Source organism: Natrix helvetica (assembly GCF_964273705.1).
Source record: "Natrix helvetica genome assembly, chromosome: 2".
Classification (NCBI taxonomy): domain Eukaryota; kingdom Metazoa; phylum Chordata; class Lepidosauria; order Squamata; family Natricidae; genus Natrix; species Natrix helvetica.
In genome coordinates, this window is record NC_138552.1 from 211,488,855 (window position 1) to 211,511,091 (window position 22,237).

The following is a 22,237-nucleotide window of genomic DNA, read 5'->3' on the forward strand; positions in this document are numbered from 1 at the left end:
TGCTGGTTACTCTCTTCATTATTGATTCATATATCACTTTTAACTATTATAACATCAGCCATCTTCTTTTATATGTGTAGTGTAATATCCTTTTCCATGATTTATCTTTTCTCTACATTTGAAAACTTTCAGCTATAAATAAGTATCCTCATGAGGCCGCCTATGATGCATTCCTCTGTGGAGCAGGTATGTGCTTTATCTTTAAGAATCTAATGTATTTCTTTTTTAGGCTTTGTCCAATTCCAGATATGGACTACCCAAGGGGTGGGAAACAGGTAGCTTTACAGTTATAGCAATAGCACTTAGACTTACATACCACTTAACAGTTGTTTACAGCCCTCCCTAAGTGATTTAGAGAGTCAGCATTTGCCCCCAACAATCTGGGTCCTCGTTTTACTGACCTCGGAAGGATGGAAGACTGAGTCAGCCTTGAGTCAGTGAGAATCAAACTGCTGGCTGTCGGTAAAATTAGCCTGTAAAACTGCATTCTAACCATTGCGCCACCACAGCTCTTTATAGAATTATGCTGTCCACTTGTTCAGATGCAACCAAATAGCTCCTGTCCTATTTTCTCCTATAATGTAGAAAGGAAAACTTCAACATAGTTAGAGCTTTCACTTTGCAGCTTTTGCCTTCAGCTAGAATGTCTGGATCCTGACCTTCATAGCTCATGAATATATAAAATATGTAAATGTTCATTTGCTGCTAGTGAAATTCCATGGATAACTCGTTTTTTTAAACTATATTTGTATGCTTTTCCTCTGAAAAATAAATATCCTGCTGAAAATCTCCTGATTTCCATTTACAGACAGTCCTCATTTAATTATCCTACTTGGGACCAGAATTTCTGTTGTAAAACATCGCATGACTGCACCACTTGGCAATGGTAGTTCTAGGAGTCTTTTTGCTTGGTTAAGTGAGGGATGCACTGTTGTTAGGAAAAGACTTCATACTTCTCCCAGCTGAGGCAGCTGCTTCCTTTTGCAATGCTTTAGATGGTGTGGGATAGGGAAATAGAATACAATAGAATAAGAATACAATAGAATAACAGAGTTGGAAGGGACCTTGGAGGTCTTCTAGTCCAACCCCCTGCTTAGGCAGGAAATCCTACTCCACTTCAGACAAACATCTTCTTAAAAACGTCCAGTGTTGGAGCATTCACAACTTCTGGAGGCAAGTTGTTCCACTAATTAATTGTTCTGATTGTCAGGAAATTTATCTTCAGTTCTAAGCTGCTTCCCTCCTTGATTAGTTTCCACCCATTGCTTCTTGTCCTGCCCTCAGGTGCTTTGGAGAATAGCTTGACTCCCTCTTCTCTATGGCAGCCCCTTAAACAAGAGCAACAAAACTTCTTGCTCAAGTAGACAAACATCTTGCCCGCCTTTATCGTCCTTGTCGCTGCGCCTCCTGGTCCTCGGCGCCACCGGGATAGGCGCTTCAACTGGATAGGAGGAATTGAAGTGCATGCTGCAGTCAGAAATGAGGGTGGACTGCCCAAATTTTGGAGCCATGGTGGCGCAGTGGTTAAAATGCAGTATTCAGACTAATTCTGCTGACTGCCAGCAGTTGATCCTGAATTAATCAAGGTTGATTCAGCCTTCCAGCTAATCTTCTTTACTAACTTCTTTCTATGGTTACTAAAATGAGGACCCAGGTCGTTGGGGTCAATATGCTGACTCTGTAAACTGCTTAGAGATGGCTGTAAAGCACTATGAAGCAGTAAATAAGTCTAAGTGTTATTGCTATGTAATGACATAGCTGCAGAGGTATTGCAATGGCCATAACTTTGAGGTCCAGTCATAATTAACTTTGAATGGCTGTTGAATTAATGCTTGTTTATCCCTTCCATTACTGTATTTTTAAAAGCAAATGAAACAGTAACATTTGTGCCTCCTGCATGAGTACATATTCCAGTCCTTTTGGGAATGGTTGTAAATTCTTAGCTAAGGAACCAGCTATAATTTTACTACTGTAGCTTTTGCAATTCGGCAAATGTAGGAGTACTTGAAGGGTTAGTCAGTTGGGTGCCCTCAAGGCTGAATGACTGAATGGGCAAATTCTGTCACCTCCACCTATCTCCAGAAAACCGTACTTCTTCCAAAGACCCAGAGCTCTTAATGCTTTGTATGCAGAGGTATTCAGCAGGTTCTGACCAGTTCTGGAGAACCAGCAGCGGAAATTTTGAGTAGTTCAGAGAACCGGTAAATACCACCTCTGACTGGCCCTGGCCCCGTCTATTCTCTACCTCCTGAGTCCCAGCTGATTGGGAGGGAATGGGGATTTTGCAGTAACCTTCCCCTGGAGTGGGTGGGAATGGGGATTTTACAGTATCCTTCCCTTGCCATGCCCACCAAGCCACTCCCACAGAACGGATGGTAAAAATTTTTGAATCCCACCACTATTTGTCTGAACTATGGTAGGGGAACGTCCTTGTGGGATTCTCTTTTCATTTAATAGTTTTCCCATTTCTCTTTCTAGTCATATCACTAATAGTAACTAACAATGGGTATATAACTGTATACATATCCTTTCTTCTAGTTCTTCTTAAAATAGCTCACTTGCTCCTTTGCAGAAAAACTGGGTAAGTTACAGTTTGATCTTTCATTGTTAAGTGTGAATGGTAGTGATTATTATTTTTTAATTGATTGCTCTTTCATGTAAGAAGTTGAGAAACATCTACATAACTGATAGTCTGAAAGAGTTATCAGAGAGGTGAATAAATTTGCTGACCCCACAAAATTACTTAGAGTAGTTTAAAAAATTCACAATTCCAAATATCATATTCTTCACTTAAGGAAGTTTAAAGGAATTTATGTTATGGTAGGAGACAAAAATCCTAAGTAGCCTGCCCTTTTTAGGATTTGAATTAATGGTAACTAGTCAGGAGGCCTTGGAATTCTGGAATGCTTGTTGAATCAATATGTTTGGTTGCTGTGGATAAAGTTAGATATCACATCTTAGAGACAGAGATAAATTTCTCCATATTTATTACTACACACAAAACGATATGTGGATTTCTGGTAAAATCGGTAGGTATTGTAGATTTGGAAAAAGGATATGAATAAATCAACTGAGATTACAGAAGGAGCATTTTTTGTATAAGGGGAAGGTTAAATGTTGGAGGCATTTTTGTTTGAAAAAGAAGCATTAAGCTTGGATTTGATAGCTCAAAAATTAAAAAAAATGAAACTGAAGAAGGCATACTGAGATATTGTATATGATAATTATTAAGCTAAAAGGTGCAAATTGTCTAATTATATTCTCTACTTTTTTTTAAAGAACAAACATTTTAAGCTGGACAAAAAGCCTTAAATGGGAATTTGGCATTTATACATTGCAGTCATGGTATCTGTCTCCAATCCAACTTTATTAAATTATTAAAAACTCACCTTATTTCCTTTCATTTAGTCATCAAACAACAGCACCCACTTTTTCTCAGTACCTTGATGCATTAGCTGCATATGTGAATCAGGTGAACTTGATTCGAGGCGGAATTCAGAAAATTGTGAGTATGAAATATAAAAGGATTCTATCAGCCAGTTATGAGAAGAGATAAGCTAGCAAGTTGGGGTGAGCAGCTTCAGAGTTCCCTTGAAATGGCAGGGCTAACTATTTGAACCCTGTTTGGTTGGGGAAGAGGTCTTGTAGTGGATGTAGTAAATCTTTCATTAAGGCACTAATTGTATTCCTTAAATTCCTCCACCTCCCATTCCCAAATTGGATTGGTTGCTATCGCACATTTGTCCCTTAAAGCCATCTCAAAATCGAAAAAGTAAGAACGAAAAAGCCCTGAATTTTAGATTGGCTGCCCTAATGATACCATAACATCACAAGCAATGTCCTCTGTGAGTCTTTAATCAGAGCACAAAAGCTGAGTTATGGCCACCCTCCATCCCAGGCAGGAAATGGCTACTCCTCCCTCATCTGCTTAAATTCTACAGGATTGATCTCTGACAGGGCTGGAAAACTATGGCTCTTTTATGATCTGTGAACTTCAAATCCCAGAATTCCTGAGCCAGCCATGTTGGCTCAGCCGTAAAAGGGGCCCTAGTTTCCCACCCCTGCCCTATGTAATGGGCCTCAGGGAGAAGGAGTTTGGGGGCAGGAGGCTTTTAATAGCTGCACAGTAAAAGGATGGGATGTTTGAGTGCAGAATTTGGGGGGGGGAAAGAGGAATTAAAACAATTAATTCATCATATCATCAATTGCTTATACCAGATTTCTGTCCCACTCACCACTTTTTCTGTTGGGTAATGAAAAAAACATGATTTTTGCAGCCAGAGGAGCCTACCTTTTCCCTTACAGACCTTGTATTTGTTATGGGAGGAACTGTGAAGTTAAGGATCTTTTTCTTTCTTCCCCTTTCTCCCTATATAGGCAAGGAAGCAAATCAGGATCATTTATTAAGATACTATTATGGGCAGCATATGTGTTGTTCGTATCATAGGAAGAAAGTAAATGTCCAATTTTTCTGATTAATAATCAGCAGCACCATAATAAAGGCAGTTGACTACATGCCGTAGTTTACCACATTTGACTAAACGTTTTGCCCTAGTTCATATGAATAGAGAAATGTATCAAATTTAGTGTGAGTCTCCAGGGTCTTTTGAGTAAATATGTTTCCAGGGACCCACTTAAAATAGGCTATCAGGAAGTTTGGGAACATCATTAATTCCCAATGTTGACAGCATTCCGTTTTCTCTAAATATGGGCATCTGAGCAGCATGCAGTTTCTTTGACGTTCTCGCTGTTTTCTTTGACATTTTTGTGTATGTCAGGGAGGTTTGTTTGTTTGTTTTTCTCCACACTCTCTTTGTTTTTGAGTTTTAATGTAGCTGGATAGAAATTCAGCAATATGCCATTCCCTTTGATATGATATGATGTGATATGATATGATATAAGGAAAAGAGGGTAGTGATGATCAGAGGTGGTATTCAGCAGGTTCTGACCAGTTCTGGAGAACTGGTAGCAGAAATTTTGAGTAGTTCAGAGAACTGGTAAATACCACCTCTGACTGGCCCTGCCTCCATCTATTCTCTGCCTCCCAAGTCCCAGCTGATTGGGAGGAAATGGGGATATTGCAGTAACCTTCCCCTGGATTGGGAGGGAATGGAGATTTTACAGTATCCTTCCCCTGCCACGCCCACCAAGCCATGCCATGCTCACCAAGCAACACCCACAGAACCAGTAGTAAAAAAAATTGAACCCCACCACTGGTGGTAACAGAACACTCCTGTCTTGCTTTGAGGTCTCAGTATTTAAATATTTTCACCAACTTCATTATGTAACTTTTTTTTTAATGGAAAGGATTAGATGATGGCCTGGAATTCAGTGGGAAATATATACGGATGCTACCTTGCCATCCTTAATTACAGACTCGTGTGATTAGTCATTATTTAATTTCCAAAAGCAGATTTCCTTTAAGCATTCATGTTGTAGACCCATAGTGAACTTATATTCCAAAAGCATAGATTCTTAGTAGATTTAATTGTTTCAAATTTACATTTCATGTTTTCAGGACTACAGTCTGTCAAGTGTGTTTTTATCCCAAATATCAAATCCAGGATTCCCAGCCATGTAACATTATTGAAGAGAGTAAAGATTCTGCTGTAGTAGGGAGAAACCCCAGTGGGAAGGAGGGAGTTGGAGTAGCTTATCTCCAAGATCTTTTCCAACTGTTGCAGTTTGTGATTGTATGATGCTTTTGAATTGTACTCAATTCTTTGTGGTTTTTTGCATCAGGCCATGAAATTTGTTCTGCGGCAATATTGCCAATCCCTCTGAAGCTGCCAAACTTAGAAAACAAGTATCATTTGGATTTCTGGATAAGGTCTTTAATGCCAGTAGGATAATGTAACAGAACCTTGAAAGCTTGCCAAAATAATTCTTCAGATCAACTTAATACCTAGTGTAAAACCTTGTTGCATTGGTGGAGAATGGCTAAGATGCCAGGTTTTTCCTATTGATTTAATGTTTTAAAATTTATTTTTACTGTTGTTGTGAGCTTGCCCAGAGTTGTGTCTGTTAAGATGGGCAAAAAAGAAAGCTGGTTACTTTTGAGTTTGTGTCTCACAATTCTGCCCTTCTCCTGGACTCCAGAATCTCTTCCCTAATGATTCTGCTTCCTCCTTTTATTGACTTGATCGCTGCTCTGTGTTCCCAGGATCTGTTAAGTCCAAACAATATTAAAAATGGTTCATTATTACCTTCTTCCCGAATGGTTTTTTTAAAATGTCCCTTTCTAACCTGTAGCTCTGGGATTTCCCGCTTGTTTTCCACGCAAGTATTGGCCAATTTTTCCTTTAGATCAGCTAAAGTCAACTGGACTTGGACTTTGCCATCAAGATGATATCAATATATTTAATAAGCAAGACAGCCTTTAAAGGATATGATCATAGAAGTTTTTAAAAAATATTTACATTAATTCTACGTTTCCATCAACGTACAGCAGAGGTGGTATTCAGCAGGTTCTGACCAGTTCTAGAAAACTGGTAGCGGAAATTTTGAATAGTTCGGAGAACTGGTAAATGCCACTTCTGACTGGCCCCACCCCCACCTATTCTCTGCCTCCTGAGTCCCAGCTGATTGGGAGGGAATGGGGATTTTGCAGTATCTTTCCCCTGGAGTGGGAAGGGAATGGAGATTTTGCAGTATTCTTCTCCTGCCACGCCCACGAAGCCATGGCACACCCACCAAGCCACGCCCACAGAACCAGCAGTAAAAAAAAATGAATCTCACCACTGCCGTACAGCATGCATCTGTTTTTTATAGAATGCCATAATATTTCAATTAATAGTCTGAAACATCTTTCTGATTCTCTCAGTAACTGAAAATTTATTATTTCCTCAGAATTTTTCTGGCGCGGATGACCTAACATCACGTCCACCCCTCCTACTAGCCACTGTGAAGGGGTGGCATGGGGTAACTGAAGAGCAGATTCATCAAGAGTTGAGGAGTTTCTGCAGGTTCAATGTCCGTCAGCTAAGAATGAACCAATTTCTCCTGCTCTCCAAACATTTTAAAGAGTATGTGATTAAAATCCAAATTGTGCCTGAATCTGCAATTTTCTGACTATGGGCTTTCAGCCTATGGACGAGGTTGCCACTGTATGGTCACTTTTGTTAGGGATTTTCAGAGTTGGATGATCATCTGTCTGTGAGGTTCTAGTGGATCATGCACTGAGCAGAAGGTTAGACTAGATAACCTCTTAAGATCCTTTCCAACTCTCTGATTTTATGAGTGATATTGTCTTTCTTCCCAAATAATATGATAATTAATCTTTCAAACATATTTAAAAGATGGATAAATCTTAAAATTATCTTTACATGCTCAAACGTCTTGTGATCCATTGTCCAATGTCTTGGTTTTCTTTAAAATGGTCTCACTTTCTAATTATGTACTATCTGGAACTTATCTAGAGATTTAAGTAGTTCAAATTCCATTAGTATTTCAACATTTTGTTTTCTCTCAACCTCAGCCCCTGCTTACATTTCTCTTTTCCCATCTGAAAATAAAAACTACGTATAGCTTCAAAGAATAGGAACAAATTATTGGTAATTTCTCAATAATTCTGAGTGCCTCTTCTGCAGCTATTTCCTCATTTGTCAGTGGTTTAAAGATTTGTTGAGGAAACCATGGCTTATGTGCCAGAATGGACAAGTTCATATGGCAAATGCATATTTGCATATTAAGGCAAAACTAAACCAAGCATATTATATACTAGTGTCGTGCTTGAACTTTTAATTATCAGTCCTAAAAACAAAATAGGGAAATGAAACTGGACTTAAATGAAGTGTGATGTTGTGCAGGAGAAGTAAGACTAGAAGTTGCTGTGGAATTGTTCCTCGTGGTCTTTTGCTTTGGCCAAGAAAGAACAATTAAAAAGGAAAAGGTGGAAACTTGAGGGAAAACAAGGTGGCATCTTCTTTTCCTCAGGAGAAAGGGCTAACACATAAATCCTTTGGACTGTGAGAATGTGAGTAAGCATGCTTTGGTAAGGTTAATTTAATTAATTAATTTATTAAACTTCTAGACCGCCCCCTCTCCCCGAAGGGACTCGGGGCGGTGTACAGGTACAAATTTAAAAACCATACACTCGAGACATACATAACTAAAATTGAATTAAATAACCCCTGTACAAATTTATAAAAATTAAAAACTTAGACCTTAAAACCAAATCATAAAATTTAAAAATACAAACTGAGGTGGGAAAGCTGGAATTAGGCCAGGCCGGCTAGTTGAAACAGGTGGGTTTTGAGCTTCTTACGGAAGGAGCGGAGGTCCGTGGTCGTTCTAATGTCAGGGGGAAGGTCATTCCAGAGGGTCGGGCCCATCACAGAGAAGGCCCTTCCCCTGGGCGTCGCCCGCTGGCACAGCCTAGTGGACGGCACCCGGAGGAGTCCCTCTCTGTGTGAGCGAATTGGCCGAAGGGAGGTTGACATGGAGGCAAGTTAGGTGGCTGTAGATTGACGAGCAGGCAGAAAAAACTCAGTCCCTTCATCCTCTGACTGCCTTCCTGTTTTCACTTCTGTCTAAGAGTGTGGCTTATTCTGTAGGCAAGAGGAACACAAGCTGAGGCAAATGTCTATGGAGATTCTCAGTCATCCAGATCATGGTTGTTCCAAAGGTGCTTTTTCAAGAGGCAACTGGACTTCTTGGTTTTTCTTTGAAGATGTTTCACTTCTCACTTCAGCTCTGAGCTGAAGAAGCTTCTTGGATGAGAAGCAAAATGTCTTCAAAGAAAAACCAGAAAGTCCAGTTGCCTCTTGAAAAAAAAGCACATTTGGGACTATAGTTGAGACAGCAGTTTGCCAGCATTGATTAGTGCCTGCTTCTTCTGGTAGCAAAGCTATTATTTGGTTGTATAAGCATTCTTCTTTATTGTATTAGCCAGCAAGCTGAGTTTTCTCTTCAAATTATTCTTACAGCATCAGGACAGTTATGAAAGTATATAAAGCCCATCCCAACTTGCAGATTTCCGTGTATCACCGTTGGAAGCATTCCCCACGAGTGGCTAGTTTCTTACAGTAAGTAAGCTTTTCTTTATGCTACCTTTTGGAATGGTAGTTTACAATTCTGAATTCAGTCTGGGTGTTGATGCGGAAATCTACCCCTGCTTAAGTGCTTGAGTTGTTGCATTCTACATCTGGCTGCAACTGCTCAATTAGAAGTACATTCTTCAAGAGAAGTGTGCTACATTTGTTTGCCATGATTTCTTTCCACTCATCTATTGGCCAAGCATCAATTCTCAAAATATTAACGATTAAAACTTATTGAGTATCGTCCAGATTGACATTCTCAGATGTTCATGCCATTAGAGACAGAACAACTACATACACTAGTATGACATACACTAACCCAATTGCCTTTTCTGCCAGTAGGAACTTATGAGATACCAGTGGTGGATTAAGGCTCACTGGTGCCCTAAGCACTGACAAATCTTGGTGCCCCTCTCCTTTGTACATACTTTACAAATCATCATTGTTTTTTTTTTCTTTCTCAACTTTGTGGTGCCCTCTTGGGCCTGGTGCCCTAAGCACATGCTTAGTCTGCTTAATGGTTAATACACCATTGGAGATAATTCTCAAACTACATGTACCGTATTTTTTGGAGTATAAAACACACCTTTTTCCCTCAAAAAAGAGGCTGAAAAACTGGGTGCCTCTTATACACTGAATACAGCATTTTTTGCCTCCTGAAACCCTGCCCCCTTCACCAAAATGGCCGTGCATAGCCTTTAGGAGCCTTGCAGAGTGCTCCTGGGGGCTGGGGAGCACAGAAATGAGCAAAAAATGGGCCGTTTTTTGCTCAGTTTTACCCCCCGCAGCCCCCAGGAGCACACTATACGCCTCCTAAAGGCTATGGATGCCCTTTTTTTGACAAAAAACTGGCCTGTTTTTGTGAAAAACGGGCCATTTTAAGCTCATTTTGGGGGGCCTCACCTCCCAGGAGCACTCTACAAGCCTCCTAAAGGCTATTCATGCCCTTTAAAAAAAAAAAAAAAAAAGGCCCGTTTTTGCGAAAAACAGGCTGTTTTTAGGAGATCTGCAGAGTGCAAAAACCTTTTTTTAAAATTTGCCTCTTCAAAACCTTGGTGCGTCTTATACCCTGGTGCATCTTATACTCCGAAAAATACAGTAATTGCTAAGTTTTCATCCTGGATAGTATCATTTAGGGACTTACCGTAATTATTCAAGATGTTGAATTGATGTATCAAAAACACTTCCATCTACAAATTGCACTGTTTGTAGAATACAGTTGTGATCTTACCAGTATAAAACATGTCGGTCCTTCTCCTCAATAATATACAGTGCTTAAAGCCACAGGAAGATAGAGCAGAACCAGGATTGAAAGAGTGCAGGATTTATTTTAAGTTTAATTGATAATGCACTCTTAAGCACGGTTCCGCCCACTTTCTAATGGTCATTGAATATACAGACATATTTGCTCTAGACTGGGAAATGCAGTTCCCATCATCTCTAGCTTCCATAGCTGCACAGGCTGAGGCTGAAGTGAGCAGTATTCCAACATACTTGGAAGAATCTGCTCAGGGAAGGCAGATGTAGGTCATGAAATCTTTATATTTATATATTCATTTTGTTGTGCTACTTCAAGTAGTGAAGACAAAGACTGAGCAAGTAGAGAATCTGATAAGGATTCTCAGGATTGTGTTAACAGGATACTGTATTTCGTTATGAGTGGGTTTATTTAAAATTGCTTATTGAACATGGCTTAATATATTTGAAAGATTTTTATGCTATAAGCTTCTTTGGGAATTATGTGGTTTTACACAATAAGTAAAGCATGGAGTATCTAAACCATTGTGTAATGCCCTTGTAATTAAATTGCCCATTTTGAATGATGAATTCAGTTGAATCTGAATCTATGGCAGGTATAACTAAACTTGATATTAAACTCTTGATGTTGTTTGGCTTTGGAACAATTGCATTTATGTTTATTTGTTTGTGCCCTTTCAGAATATGTGGCATTGTGGCTTCTTGGTCTCTGCTGGCTTTCTTGCTTGGAGGCTCTTATAGTTGTCGTGGGCAACAGCTCATCCACTAGAAATGCTTGGTTTCTTTTCCCCTCAATGTAAGTTGCACAATAATAGATTAAAACACATTGCAATGATCCCCAAGTTGTGTGGTTCCTGATATGGGAAGAAGAATAGGGTGAGAAATTGGTCCAATAGGATGCAGTGAAAAGCAAACTTCTTTATTATGGAAAAATATATAGAAGAATGGAAAGGAGTAATGGAACAGATATTGCGGATTTTCTTAAAGCGTAAGTATTGCACCAAGTATTTTGTTCTTGCTGCTTGTACATAACCTGCCCAGCACTGAGCAATTTTCCTTCCTTTATTTTCAAGAGGGATATGAAGCTTCCAGGGCAGTTCATTTGGAGAAACCAAAATAATTTGTGTACAAACTACACAAATTCTGGAAGAAGTGGAACAACTATTTGATATCAAAAAGCTAATTGCAGTAGTAGGCAGTTCTTGTAGAGACTTGTAACATACAAGACACTCCAGTCACCATACAGCTCACTTTTCATAGTAAGGTCCTCAGAAGTTTAGCTCTGTATACAGGAAAGTTGGCATAGGAGAAAAAATAGCATTAAGTATCGGGCTCCTAGGCTGTTAAATGCCCTTGAACAGTGATGGTGGACCTTTTTAGTACCGAGTGCTGGAAAGGGAGCACATGCGCGTGGGTGGCACAAAGGGAGCACTTTGTGCGTGCGCTTGTCAGGGACACGACTCAGAAGAGGAGCTACCCAGTGAACAATGATGGCGAATGGGAGCACATGCCTGTGGGTGGCACCAAGTGCCAAAAAGGGAGAGCTTCATGTAAGCACTTGTCTGGGATGCAGTCCAGAAGAGGAGCTGCCCAAGGGGCATACACATGCCCCCAAAATGAACTATTAATTTTCAGCGCACGCATGTGTGCTGGCCAGCAAGTCTTCTGGTTACTGCTGCGCATGCACCAGTCAGCTGGCCAGACTGCACGCTCACGCTGGAAAATAGAAGACTAGCACTTCCCATTTCCAATATTGCTGCACGCACAAAGGCCAGCTGATCATCGCTTGCGCATGCACAGCAGTAACCCAGAGAGGAATGGGTGATGCCGCATGTGCCAGCCAACATGGCTCTGCATACCACTTCGGGCATTAGATTCACCATCATGGCCCTAGAAACCTAGAATACATCCAAATGTAGAACAGCTATCATCACTGCTCTATTTTTTTTTTACTTCCTAATTTTTTCTCCAAGAGCAAACAGATTCACTAACAGCCTATTTCAACCTTTCTCTCGGTAATTCAGAGACTGTGAAGAGATAACTCTTGAAAAAGCTTATGCTGCTTGAATGTATTTTCTTTCTATTTATAGTTGAGAAAAAATAAAAATTCCTGTAATTATTTTAAGCTCCAATATATGGCCCTGAACTCAGTTTCCAATGTTCAGGACAAGCAATCTTAAACCACCAGTCATCATGGCTGCTGCAAAAAGCTTTAAATAAGATTTACATCTGTTTTTGGTAAATATTGTGTTTCCCCGAAAATACGACATGTACTTGCTCAGTCTTTGTCTTCACTGGAGCCTTCAGGATACCGCTAGGTTGGTGAGCAGCACTGTGGCCAGATGAAGAGGGGGGTTGCCGGATGGCTGCTCTCTTGCAAGCGGGCTCCCAAAGAGCCGGGCACAGCCTCACAGGCGAATGGCTGTGTTGCGCTGTCGCAACACATAACAACCATGAAATGACCCCGCTCACGAGCAGCCACCCGGCAAACCCCCTTTGCAGCCGGGCATAGCGCCATTCACTGACCTAGGGGTATCGCCAAATTGCGTGAACACCTGTTTGCTGCCACCCGGCTCCCACGGCTTGGTGCCTTCTAAATGCCAGTGAATGGCACTCTGCACAGCTGGAGAGGGGGTTTTCTTGCGGCAGTGGCCACTCTGGGCGCACCCTCTATAGTTGTACGCGCTGCAGGCAGCTGGCCCACAACCATAGAGCATGCGCTCAGAGTGGCCACTGCCAAAAGACTCAGGTTGGAAGCCGCGGAGAAAGCCAGGCTGGGATGGCGGCGGCGGAGATGTCCTGGCTCCGTAATGAGAGCTGGGCCATGCATCGTGAGGCTGGGAGGCAGGTGAGCAAGAGCAGAACAGCCGCTGACACAACCCCCCTCTCCAGCCGTGCAGAGTGCCATTCACTGGCATTTGGAAGGTGCCAAGCCGCGGGAGCCAGGCGGTGGTGAACAGACGCTCACATGGCTTGACGATACCTAGGTCAGTGAATGGCGCTGTGCCCAGCTGCAAAGGGGGTTTGCCGGGTGGCTGCTCATGAGCGTGGTCGCTTCATGGCTGTTGTGATGCGCTGCTGCGACAGCGCAACACAGCCATCTCTCCCATGAGGCTGTGCCCGGGTCTTTGGGAGCCCGTTTGCAAGAGAGCAGCCGCCCGGCAGCCCCAAAAACAATAATCCCCCTGGCTCTTTGGGAGCCCGTTCGCAAGAGAGCAGCCGCCCAGCAGCCCCAAAACAATAATCCCCCCATAATAAAGCCCAAGCCATATTTTGTAGGTAAAAAGAAAATAAGACCCTGTCATATTTTTGGGGAAACACCATAGATATTTCCTAGTTTCATCCAATATAAACACTGTGATATTTATGAGAGCTGTTGATTTTTCAAAACAAAGCAATTTGATATTGATACTCATAGCCCATTCTCAACTCATCATTCATGTCACTGCGTTATTTTTGGTTTGCCAACTTGAGCTTCTATTCTGAGTTATACTGTAGAAATGTTTTTCTTATCTGACAATGATTTACTGCGCATGTCTCATAACACTTCTTCATAATACGTCACACATTCTTGTACTTTCCGTCTGATCTTCCGTTTGCCTGCCGGAGGAGGTGGGCAACAATAGCTCTTGCCAAAATGTAAGAATGAGATAGTAAGATTTATTTTATTTTCATATTAAAGTTTGTTTTCATTAGAACATGGTCTCAGGATTTATTTTCTGCTTATTCAGAGATATGCTTCTTGGAAGGGCTGCGATCCGCACCACGTTAATCGAAGGTGGGGGGGAAACTTCCCCTCCTTCACAATGCATTCCAATCTTCATTCACTTTTCTTCAGAAATGGTCTTTCTCTAACAGCAAGAAGGAAAAAAAACCTTCATAGAAAACTGGAAAAAGGATGTTTGGCATTGAATGCCCCTTTTCAAGTTTCTGTCAGTGATCTCTCCACACTAAGAATAATCTTCCGAACAGCACTATCATTGTATCCCAAACTAAAGGACAGTCTCTAATTTGCCACGAGCGAAAGGAAGAAAGTAGAGCATTTCTAGGTGTTGATTATGTAGGCTGAATGAATTTTTCAAATCCCAAAGTTAACATGGCACAAGTTTATTATTTGCAGAAGGATGGTTGCTTATCCAAAAATTAGACCAACAACCTTGCTTAAATAAAAATTCAAGATTATAATTTAATTTAGAAATATAATATTTAGTTTTTTCCCTTCTAAGTATATGGTAAAACCTTAAGTCCTTCCTTTTATTTATTTATTTTAAAAATCTGCTATGAATATAATTTTAACAGTGTGTTTCAACTGTACAAAAAGAAATATGGAAAAAAGGCAATAATTCAGAATATAAAGCGTGTGTAATTTAACAGTCTTATTAACTCAAAACTGGCTATAAGGGTAGTACGTCAAATTGGATTACAATGCACTTATGTAACCAGTTCTCTTTGATATCCCCAGAAGCTGTGCCTTCTTCCCATTGTTCCTACTGGTCTCTGAGCTGAATGGGATTCAGGACCCAAGGAATTGCAAATCAGGTTTCAATCGTTTTTAGTTCCTATGTAGAAAAAAAATGGAAAAATTAATTTAAGTTGCACCTAAGTGGAAAAATAAAGGTTATAATTTGTGTAGTTCACATGCAGCCCCAGACACGTATGACTCACATTTACTGGGAACTGCTCGTTCATGGAACTTTCAATGAGGACATGGTGACCTAGGCATCTGTTAATGAGGAGTGATGGCATTCAGCAGAGATTGGCAGTCAGAGGGTAAATCTTGGCCACCAAATTCACTCTGGAGAAAGTAGACATCGTGAGATCATCCACATGGTCCCTGGACAGCACCTCCTCCTAAGTAGACTGCAAGTACTAAGATTTGTTTGCAGTTGGCTGATGCCATCTATTTATCTACTCACATTTGCATGGTTTCGAACTGCTAGGTAGGTAGGAGCTGAGGTAAGTAACAGGAGCTCGTCCCGTTGTTGGTACTCGGGCCTCAAACCCCAGTTGTCAGCTTCTGGGTAAGGATTAAAAGAACTTTTTTTTTGTCTTTTTGACTTTAAAACAAAATAACTTATGTGAAGCTGTTTGGTATCGTCATAAGCATTCACAAGTGGCGCACTGGATCAGTTGGCTCTATAAACTCATCAAATAAATAATGTCACAGTATCTAATTCCATGATTATTGAACATGGGATCTGAGGAACCCCTTTTTTTAGAAAGAAGTCCAAATTGTTTTACCTTCACCCAGCCAGAGGTGTCTGTGACAGTCAAAAAAAAATCAAGATAGCAACTACAACCATGCCATCAAATTCTACTTTATGGTTATTACAACACATGTCAAAAAGGGGTGTGATCAGATGCATGATCACAACTGCCATTTTGATTTCATTAATTACCACAATCCCTTGCAAACATTCCGGCTCCTGTTTCTTTCTCCTTTCTGATGGTATCTCCCCTGCTTGCTTTAGTAAAATGGCAGAGATGAAAGGCCCTGTCTTCATTTGGGTTAAAGCATTAAACTGTTTTGTGAGGTGTTTTATTCTGTCTCCTTTGGTCTTTCCAGAAATGGTTACCCAATACCAGATTGTGTTTTCTTTAGATTTTTTTTTCCTATCAGGTGAAGAACTGTTTTCAATTCTTCCAGTTAATTTAGAACTGTTTCATGCTGCTGCTTTTTTGAAAATCTATTTTTTGCTTCTGATTTTAAGTTTGATTTTTTTAAAAAATAGGCACTGCATTGCTTATCGTTTACTCATTTATTTATTATTTGGCAAACTTTTGCTACTTTTCTTTCAGAGTTAATCAGCGGGAACCATTCAGTACATTATAGATATAAAATTTCAAATAAAAAGTGTATTACATTAACATACAAAATCCAAAAAGTTTGGCGATTCCTCCCTGTTTGTGTTCTAATTAGATTAAAGTCCTTTAAAGCAGTACATTATACTCGAAAGATAAACAGTTGTGTTTTCTCAATGTATGTAACTCAGAGTCAAGATGCATCACTTTGTACCTATTAAAACCTTCCTGGTGGAGATGTGAGATGAATACTGTTTGGGTGAACATAAAGCTGCTTTGTCAGTCGTAAGGGATATATAAATGCCACTGTATTTCCATCTGTAGATTTTTCTTTCCATTCTTTCCAGCTTCCTTAGACTCCAGAGCTTTCTCTTCTTCTTCCTATGCTGCCTTCCAATCTTCCATGTGTAGAGGCCGTCTACAGTTGTTTCTCCTTCCCTCTTCCTGCCTTAGGAGTTCTTGGTCTCATAGTTCATAATCACAACAAAGTCTTTGCAGAATTAAAATTCTCTCCTCAGAGGAACCTGTCTTTTCTGGACACCGACTTCTTTATTCTGCTTTTTTGTATGGCAGGAATAGACAGGGAGTTGTGAGCCAAATAAAGCATTTGGCTGATTTAATTAATGGACCTGGATGATATATAATGAGTAAGGAATAAATTATTTTGGAATTGGAATTGTAAGCCAATAGTGTATTTTTCAATGGATATCTATTTGGCTCCCAGAGTCATTAGGAAATGACTCTTCTTGCTGCATTTGTGTTCCCTCCACTATTGTTTCTTTATCTTCCAAAGCTCTCTCAAGAAAAACTTCCAAAGGATCAAAAGTCCTTTTCAGAAAACCTCCAATAATAAAATATATATACGGACTGACACTGCTTCTGATGGTGTCAAATAATACCGCCACTGAAAACGTTGGTACATGTACTGCATCAAACCAAAATTCAAGAATATTAAAAAATTTAACCGATACATCAAATACAAGAAAAAGAACGACGGTAGCAATAATAGAGATATCAAGTGTCGTCGGTGGAGTTTCCTGTGGCTTTTTCTGCATTCTGATAAAAATAGCCAAAGTGTAAAAGACCATGATGGGAATGAAAATCAGGAACACAAGAAATACTTGGAATAGATTTGCGATTCTGCACTTTAATGTATTTTCATCCAAGTATATGTAGAACCTTGGATAGCAAGCAAAGTATTCCAAAAGCGATACCAGGCCAGAAAATGTCCACAATGTGCTGACAAAAAAGAAAGAAAGATGTTCTGGCCGATGACATTGATACCAGGTAAAGTGAAAAACCAATAAATACCTTTCAAAGCAGAGAGCTGTTAGCATATAGAAGCTGGAATTGCCTCCAATTGCGTATATCAGTTCTATTACATAGGATACAGATGCACTGACAAAACTTGGTTTTACAAATAGCATAAAATAAATATATAGATAGATTAGAATACCAAGATCAGCAATAGTTATATTTAGGATATATACGGTAAACCTGGTCTTCTTAATCGCAAAAGAAAGAAAAAGAATAACCAGTGAGTTTCCAAATATTCCCAAAATGCTGATCGGAATAGCGATGAGGATCATTGCTTATATCAGTGTGGTATGCTTTCTGCGCCACTTTAACCTCATTTTCATCCTCTGGGTCAGCATAGATGGAATATTGCTAATTTGTTCTGGCACAACACTATTCACGTGTTTTGAAATTCTTCTCAACCTGTCAAAAGAAAAACAATTTCTTGTTATTACGGTATTATGCTCTGTTCACGCAGATATCTTATGGGATTTTATATTGCCAAAAAGAAACTCGGCAAACCATAATTTTTTCACAGGTGACCCAAAACCTCAGGTGGTCCTTGCTAAATGTCCCCAAGAGGGATTGGCAATTTGGTCACTGAGCTGAAAGAAAACGAAACTGTTCTTACGATCTGACTTCAGCTTGGCTTTGCTTTACTGACCTGCCAAGATCATAAAGGTGAGGATTGGCTGCAACTTTTTCATTGCTGTTCTAAATACAAACGGTCACTCTCTGAGGCAGGGGTATGCATCATGCGCAGGCCACACCCACCCCAGCTCTGCGAATGGGAAAAATGACGTGAAATGTCACGTGACAAGGCAAATTTGACACCCGTGCTCTGAGGCAATCACTAAACAAGGACTACCTGTGTCATGTTACATTCACAACTTCTGGAGGCAAGCTGTTCCACTGATTAATTGTTCTAACTGTCAGGAATTTTCTCCTCAGTTCTAAGTTGCTTCTCTCCTTGTTTAGTTTCCACCCATTGCATCTTGTCCTGCCTTCAGATGCCTTGGAGAATAGTTTGACTCCCTCTTCCCTGAGATATTGGGAGACTTCTATCATGTCTCCCCTAGTCCTTCTTTTCATTAAACTAGACATACCCAGTACATGGTTATTATGGTTTGTTCATTCATCTAAGAAGAGGGAAGAAAGGGAATTTAAACTGATAATTTATTTATCCAGACAAATTTCTACATAATCTTCCAAATAGTTTCCTTGGTGATAACATGGCTGTTCAAATATAGAAATCACTTTTATATAATTAGGAACAAAGGGACCAAATCTACTTGTTTTAATACATTTTATTTAAATCAACAAGTGCGTTATAAAGCTCCTTTCTTACATTTCTTAATTAAATGGCTTTTCTAGAACAAAATTGCAACATGCAAGGACTCCTTTTTAGAAGTGGCCACTTACTATGTGAACCAGTGTTGCATTCTAAATATAATGTCTAGTTTATGCTTAAATGTTAAATGTTCCATTTCATGCCCAATGACTCCCGCATGAACCAGGGCAATCAGCAAACAACATAACTTTAACTTAACTTTATTGGATTTCTAGACCGCCCCTCTCTCAAAAGAGACTCGGGGCGGTGTACAGTCATATTAAAATAGTTGAACAGTAAATATACATGTTATAAGTATACAATAAATAAATTAAACATAGGACTGGAGGAGGTAGTAGAAGTTCCCTGTACAATTTAGTTAAGTTAGATTAAATTTTTTTAAAACAATTAAATTTAAAAAAGTTAAAAACATTAACCTTAAAAGCTATCCCAAATAAAATATCCGCCAGGAGGTAAGAGTAGAACTATAAGTGGGCCAGGCCGGCTAGTCGGAACAGGTGAGTCTTAAGTTTTTGTCGGAAGGAGCGGAAGTCGGTAGTAGTTCTAATATCGGGGGGGGGGGGGGGAGGTCATTCCAGAGGGTTGGGCCCATCACAGAGAAGGCTCTACTCCTAGGCGCCGCCCGTTGGCATTGCTTGGTGGACGGCACCCGGAGGAGTCCCTCCCTGTGTGAGCGAATTGGTCGCAGGGATGTATGTGGTAGAATGCGATTCCGCAGGTAACTAGGCCCTGTGCCATGGAGCGCTTTGAAGATGGTGATCAACACCTTGAAACGCACCCGAAAAACCACAGGTAGCCAGTGCAGCTCGCGCAGGAAAGGTGTTATGTGGGAGTACCTAGTACTCCCCATGATGGCCCGCGCGGCCGCATTCTGAACTAGCTGTAGTCTTCGGGTACATCTCAAAGGGAGCCCCATGTAGAGAAATGCTTTAGGTTCTAGAGATCAGATTGTTTATAGCAAGCAATTTCTATACTGGACTGGGGCCCGATAATTGAAATGATTCTAGATACCTCTTTTAATACTGCTAAGGTAAGTAACAGTAATCCTTTAGGTATTATTAACTGGCAAAGGGAAGGGATGCTGGGAGTTGTAGTTTGGCAATGTTGGGAAGACTACAGGATCTCCATTCTTACACTACCTTTGCTGGAACTGTCAAAAATCACCTATTAAGACACTGATTATGTAAAATAAGTTGCCTATCAATGTCGACTTAAAGATCACCTGCAGATCAAACTCTTAACTCTGCCTTTCTGAAGCCAATACGAAACGCCGAAAAGATGATTTTCATTTCCCTCTTAAATAGACACCTGTGGCTAATAAATCTGTTTATCAAATTAGATAGAAAAATAAATGCTACCATGGTTACATATTTTTTCAACTGTCTTTGATCAGGTTTCTGGTTCATTATAAAATATCTAATTCTATGACCAGGCATCTGTGATGATGTATGGACCAACAGAATGAGAATCCTGTGACCTCACAGCAACTGTTAACTACACTTTAACTACTCAAAAGGGTATCACCCTGAATCAGTTTCATTGTGAATTTTGTCTTAGTTTGAGCACAGAGTCCGTTAATTTCCCAACAGGAATAGATGATGTGTAATGTAAAAGAGGCAGGGTCACCAGATTCAATTTTTATTATTTTTAAGGGGCTTCTCTGATTTATCAATATGCAGCTCAGAAACCAGCAATAACTTAGAAATCAAAAATATATTAATAACTAGTTCTTACAAAAGAACCTTAAATTACAGCATGGAATATGTGGAGTAGTCTCGTTTTAAGTTGTCATTAGTATTGTTGGATTGTACATATTACTTCATTTTTTTCTAATTAAAATTCATTTTAAATTGCATTGTTTTATATACAATTTCTCCTAATACATGAAGCTTTCTGTGTTACGTTTCTAGATTTGCACCTTTCAATGAGAAATTATAATGATTTATATACACTACGGTTTATGTGCCCCACAGGTGAATCCTTTTCTCCCATTTTGACCCAGATGAAAATCTTGGCAGATTTTTTTCATGTCCCAAAGCACAGTAATTAATTGCAGTGCCATCATCCATGTGACTGCCTAATGAATTGTACTCCATTTGAGTTGGTAAATAGTATCATCATAGATTGCAGATAAGCTTATGCTCCTTTATTTGTTCCTGTCTGATTAGAACAAATATCCCACCCCAAACCTGAGAAAAATAAACATATTGTAAGCAAATATGTGAGTAAAACTTCTTCCTCATTCTCTTCGGCCTCTCAAAAATTTTTATCACTAACTCTTCATGGTTTACTGTGATTTGTTGACAAAGCAAAATGACTAGGTTCTTACAGGCTAAACACATTGTATATACATCATGTATGATCTACTGTAATGTGTCTGTCAGCCAGACTGTAAAAGGGCTTTGTATTGCTGGGATCCCCAGGATTGTACAGTTAGGCCTTTGGACATGTTCCCTAGACAGCTACTAGTTTTCCCATTTGCTTTTTATTTTTTATTTTTTCCATTTGTTACTCGGAGGTAGATAATGCTGAAAAAATTGGAATATCGCCTCAAGTATCTTTATTTCCAAGAATGCTTTTTAAGGCTCCATATGCTACAGCATTTGAAAATAAAAATGTCAGCTTGCCTTACCTCTCAAACCCATTGGAGAATGCTTTTTTGTGATTTCTTCACAAGGGGTGCCTGTGTGAGTGATCCTTACCTTCTTGACCTGGAGAGGAATTCTAAACAGCCATTCCCTTCATTGGCTCCTAATTTGGCTGTGCTTGCTGGTTTTGGAAAAAGCACAGTTGAACTCAATCTGCCATGCTGCCCTGGAAGCCAATCATTATCAGTTTTCTAATAAATGTTCTGTATTTTTTCAAGGAAACATGTTTACCATGATAGTCATTTTTTGAATGGGCAAGTCCCTGTTTTCCTAGTAAACCTACAACAAAGTAAGATTCCAGGTGATGGCTATTGCCACTATCCCCAAATTATTGGGAATCCCAGAGACCCAAAGTGTTGTTTTCAACTGATCATCATTCGAATTGTACTTTTACAGCAGATTACTTAGCTATATATATATATTTTTTTGATGAGCATCTCTAAATCCTCACTTTTATGTGCATCTAACACAGATAGTCCTCATCTTACGATTAAAATTGAGCCCAAAATTTCTGGCGGTGGTGACGTGGTGGCTCAGTGGATAAAACGCTGAGAAAGCTCAGCAGTGCGGCGGTTTGAAATCCTAGCCTAGCGCTGCATAACGGAGTGAGCTCCCATTACTTGTCGCAGCTTCTGCCAACCTAGCAGTTCGAAAGCATGTAAAAATGCAAGTAGAAAAATAGGGACCCCCTTTGGTGGGAAAGTAACAATGTTCCATGCACCTTCAGCATTTAGTCATGCTGGCCACATGACCACGGAGATGTCTTCAGACTGCACTGGCTCTTTGGCTTTGAAATGGAGATGAGCACCGCCCCCTAGAGTCGGGAATGACTAGCAGACGTGTGA

General features: G+C 40.0%; 2 protein-coding genes across 2 annotated transcripts in view; one reads left to right on the forward strand and one right to left on the reverse strand.

The window, feature by feature from the left end:
- Nucleotides 1–11,122, forward strand: part of PNLDC1 (PARN like ribonuclease domain containing exonuclease 1) — a 29,890-nt gene extending 18,768 nt beyond the window's left edge. Inside the window, exons 14-19 of the mRNA XM_081944410.1 lie at nt 133–186; nt 2,539–2,581; nt 3,409–3,505; nt 6,850–7,025; nt 8,928–9,026; nt 10,977–11,122. Coding sequence (XP_081800536.1) covers nt 133–186; nt 2,539–2,581; nt 3,409–3,505; nt 6,850–7,025; nt 8,928–9,026; nt 10,977–11,064 — 557 coding nt within the window. The 3' untranslated portion in view covers nt 11,065–11,122. The remainder of the gene's footprint in view (nt 1–132; nt 187–2,538; nt 2,582–3,408; nt 3,506–6,849; nt 7,026–8,927; nt 9,027–10,976) is intronic.
- A 5,673-nt stretch (nt 11,123–16,795) lies between these two features.
- LOC309385736 (proto-oncogene Mas-like) lies at nt 16,796–17,686 on the reverse strand (the record flags this gene model as incomplete). Its single annotated transcript, XM_081940441.1, has 1 exon — nt 16,796–17,686. One exon carries the CDS (start codon nt 17,684–17,686, stop codon nt 16,796–16,798), a length of 891 nt encoding a protein of 296 aa, XP_081796567.1.
- Between the last annotated feature and the right edge of the window lie 4,551 nt (nt 17,687–22,237).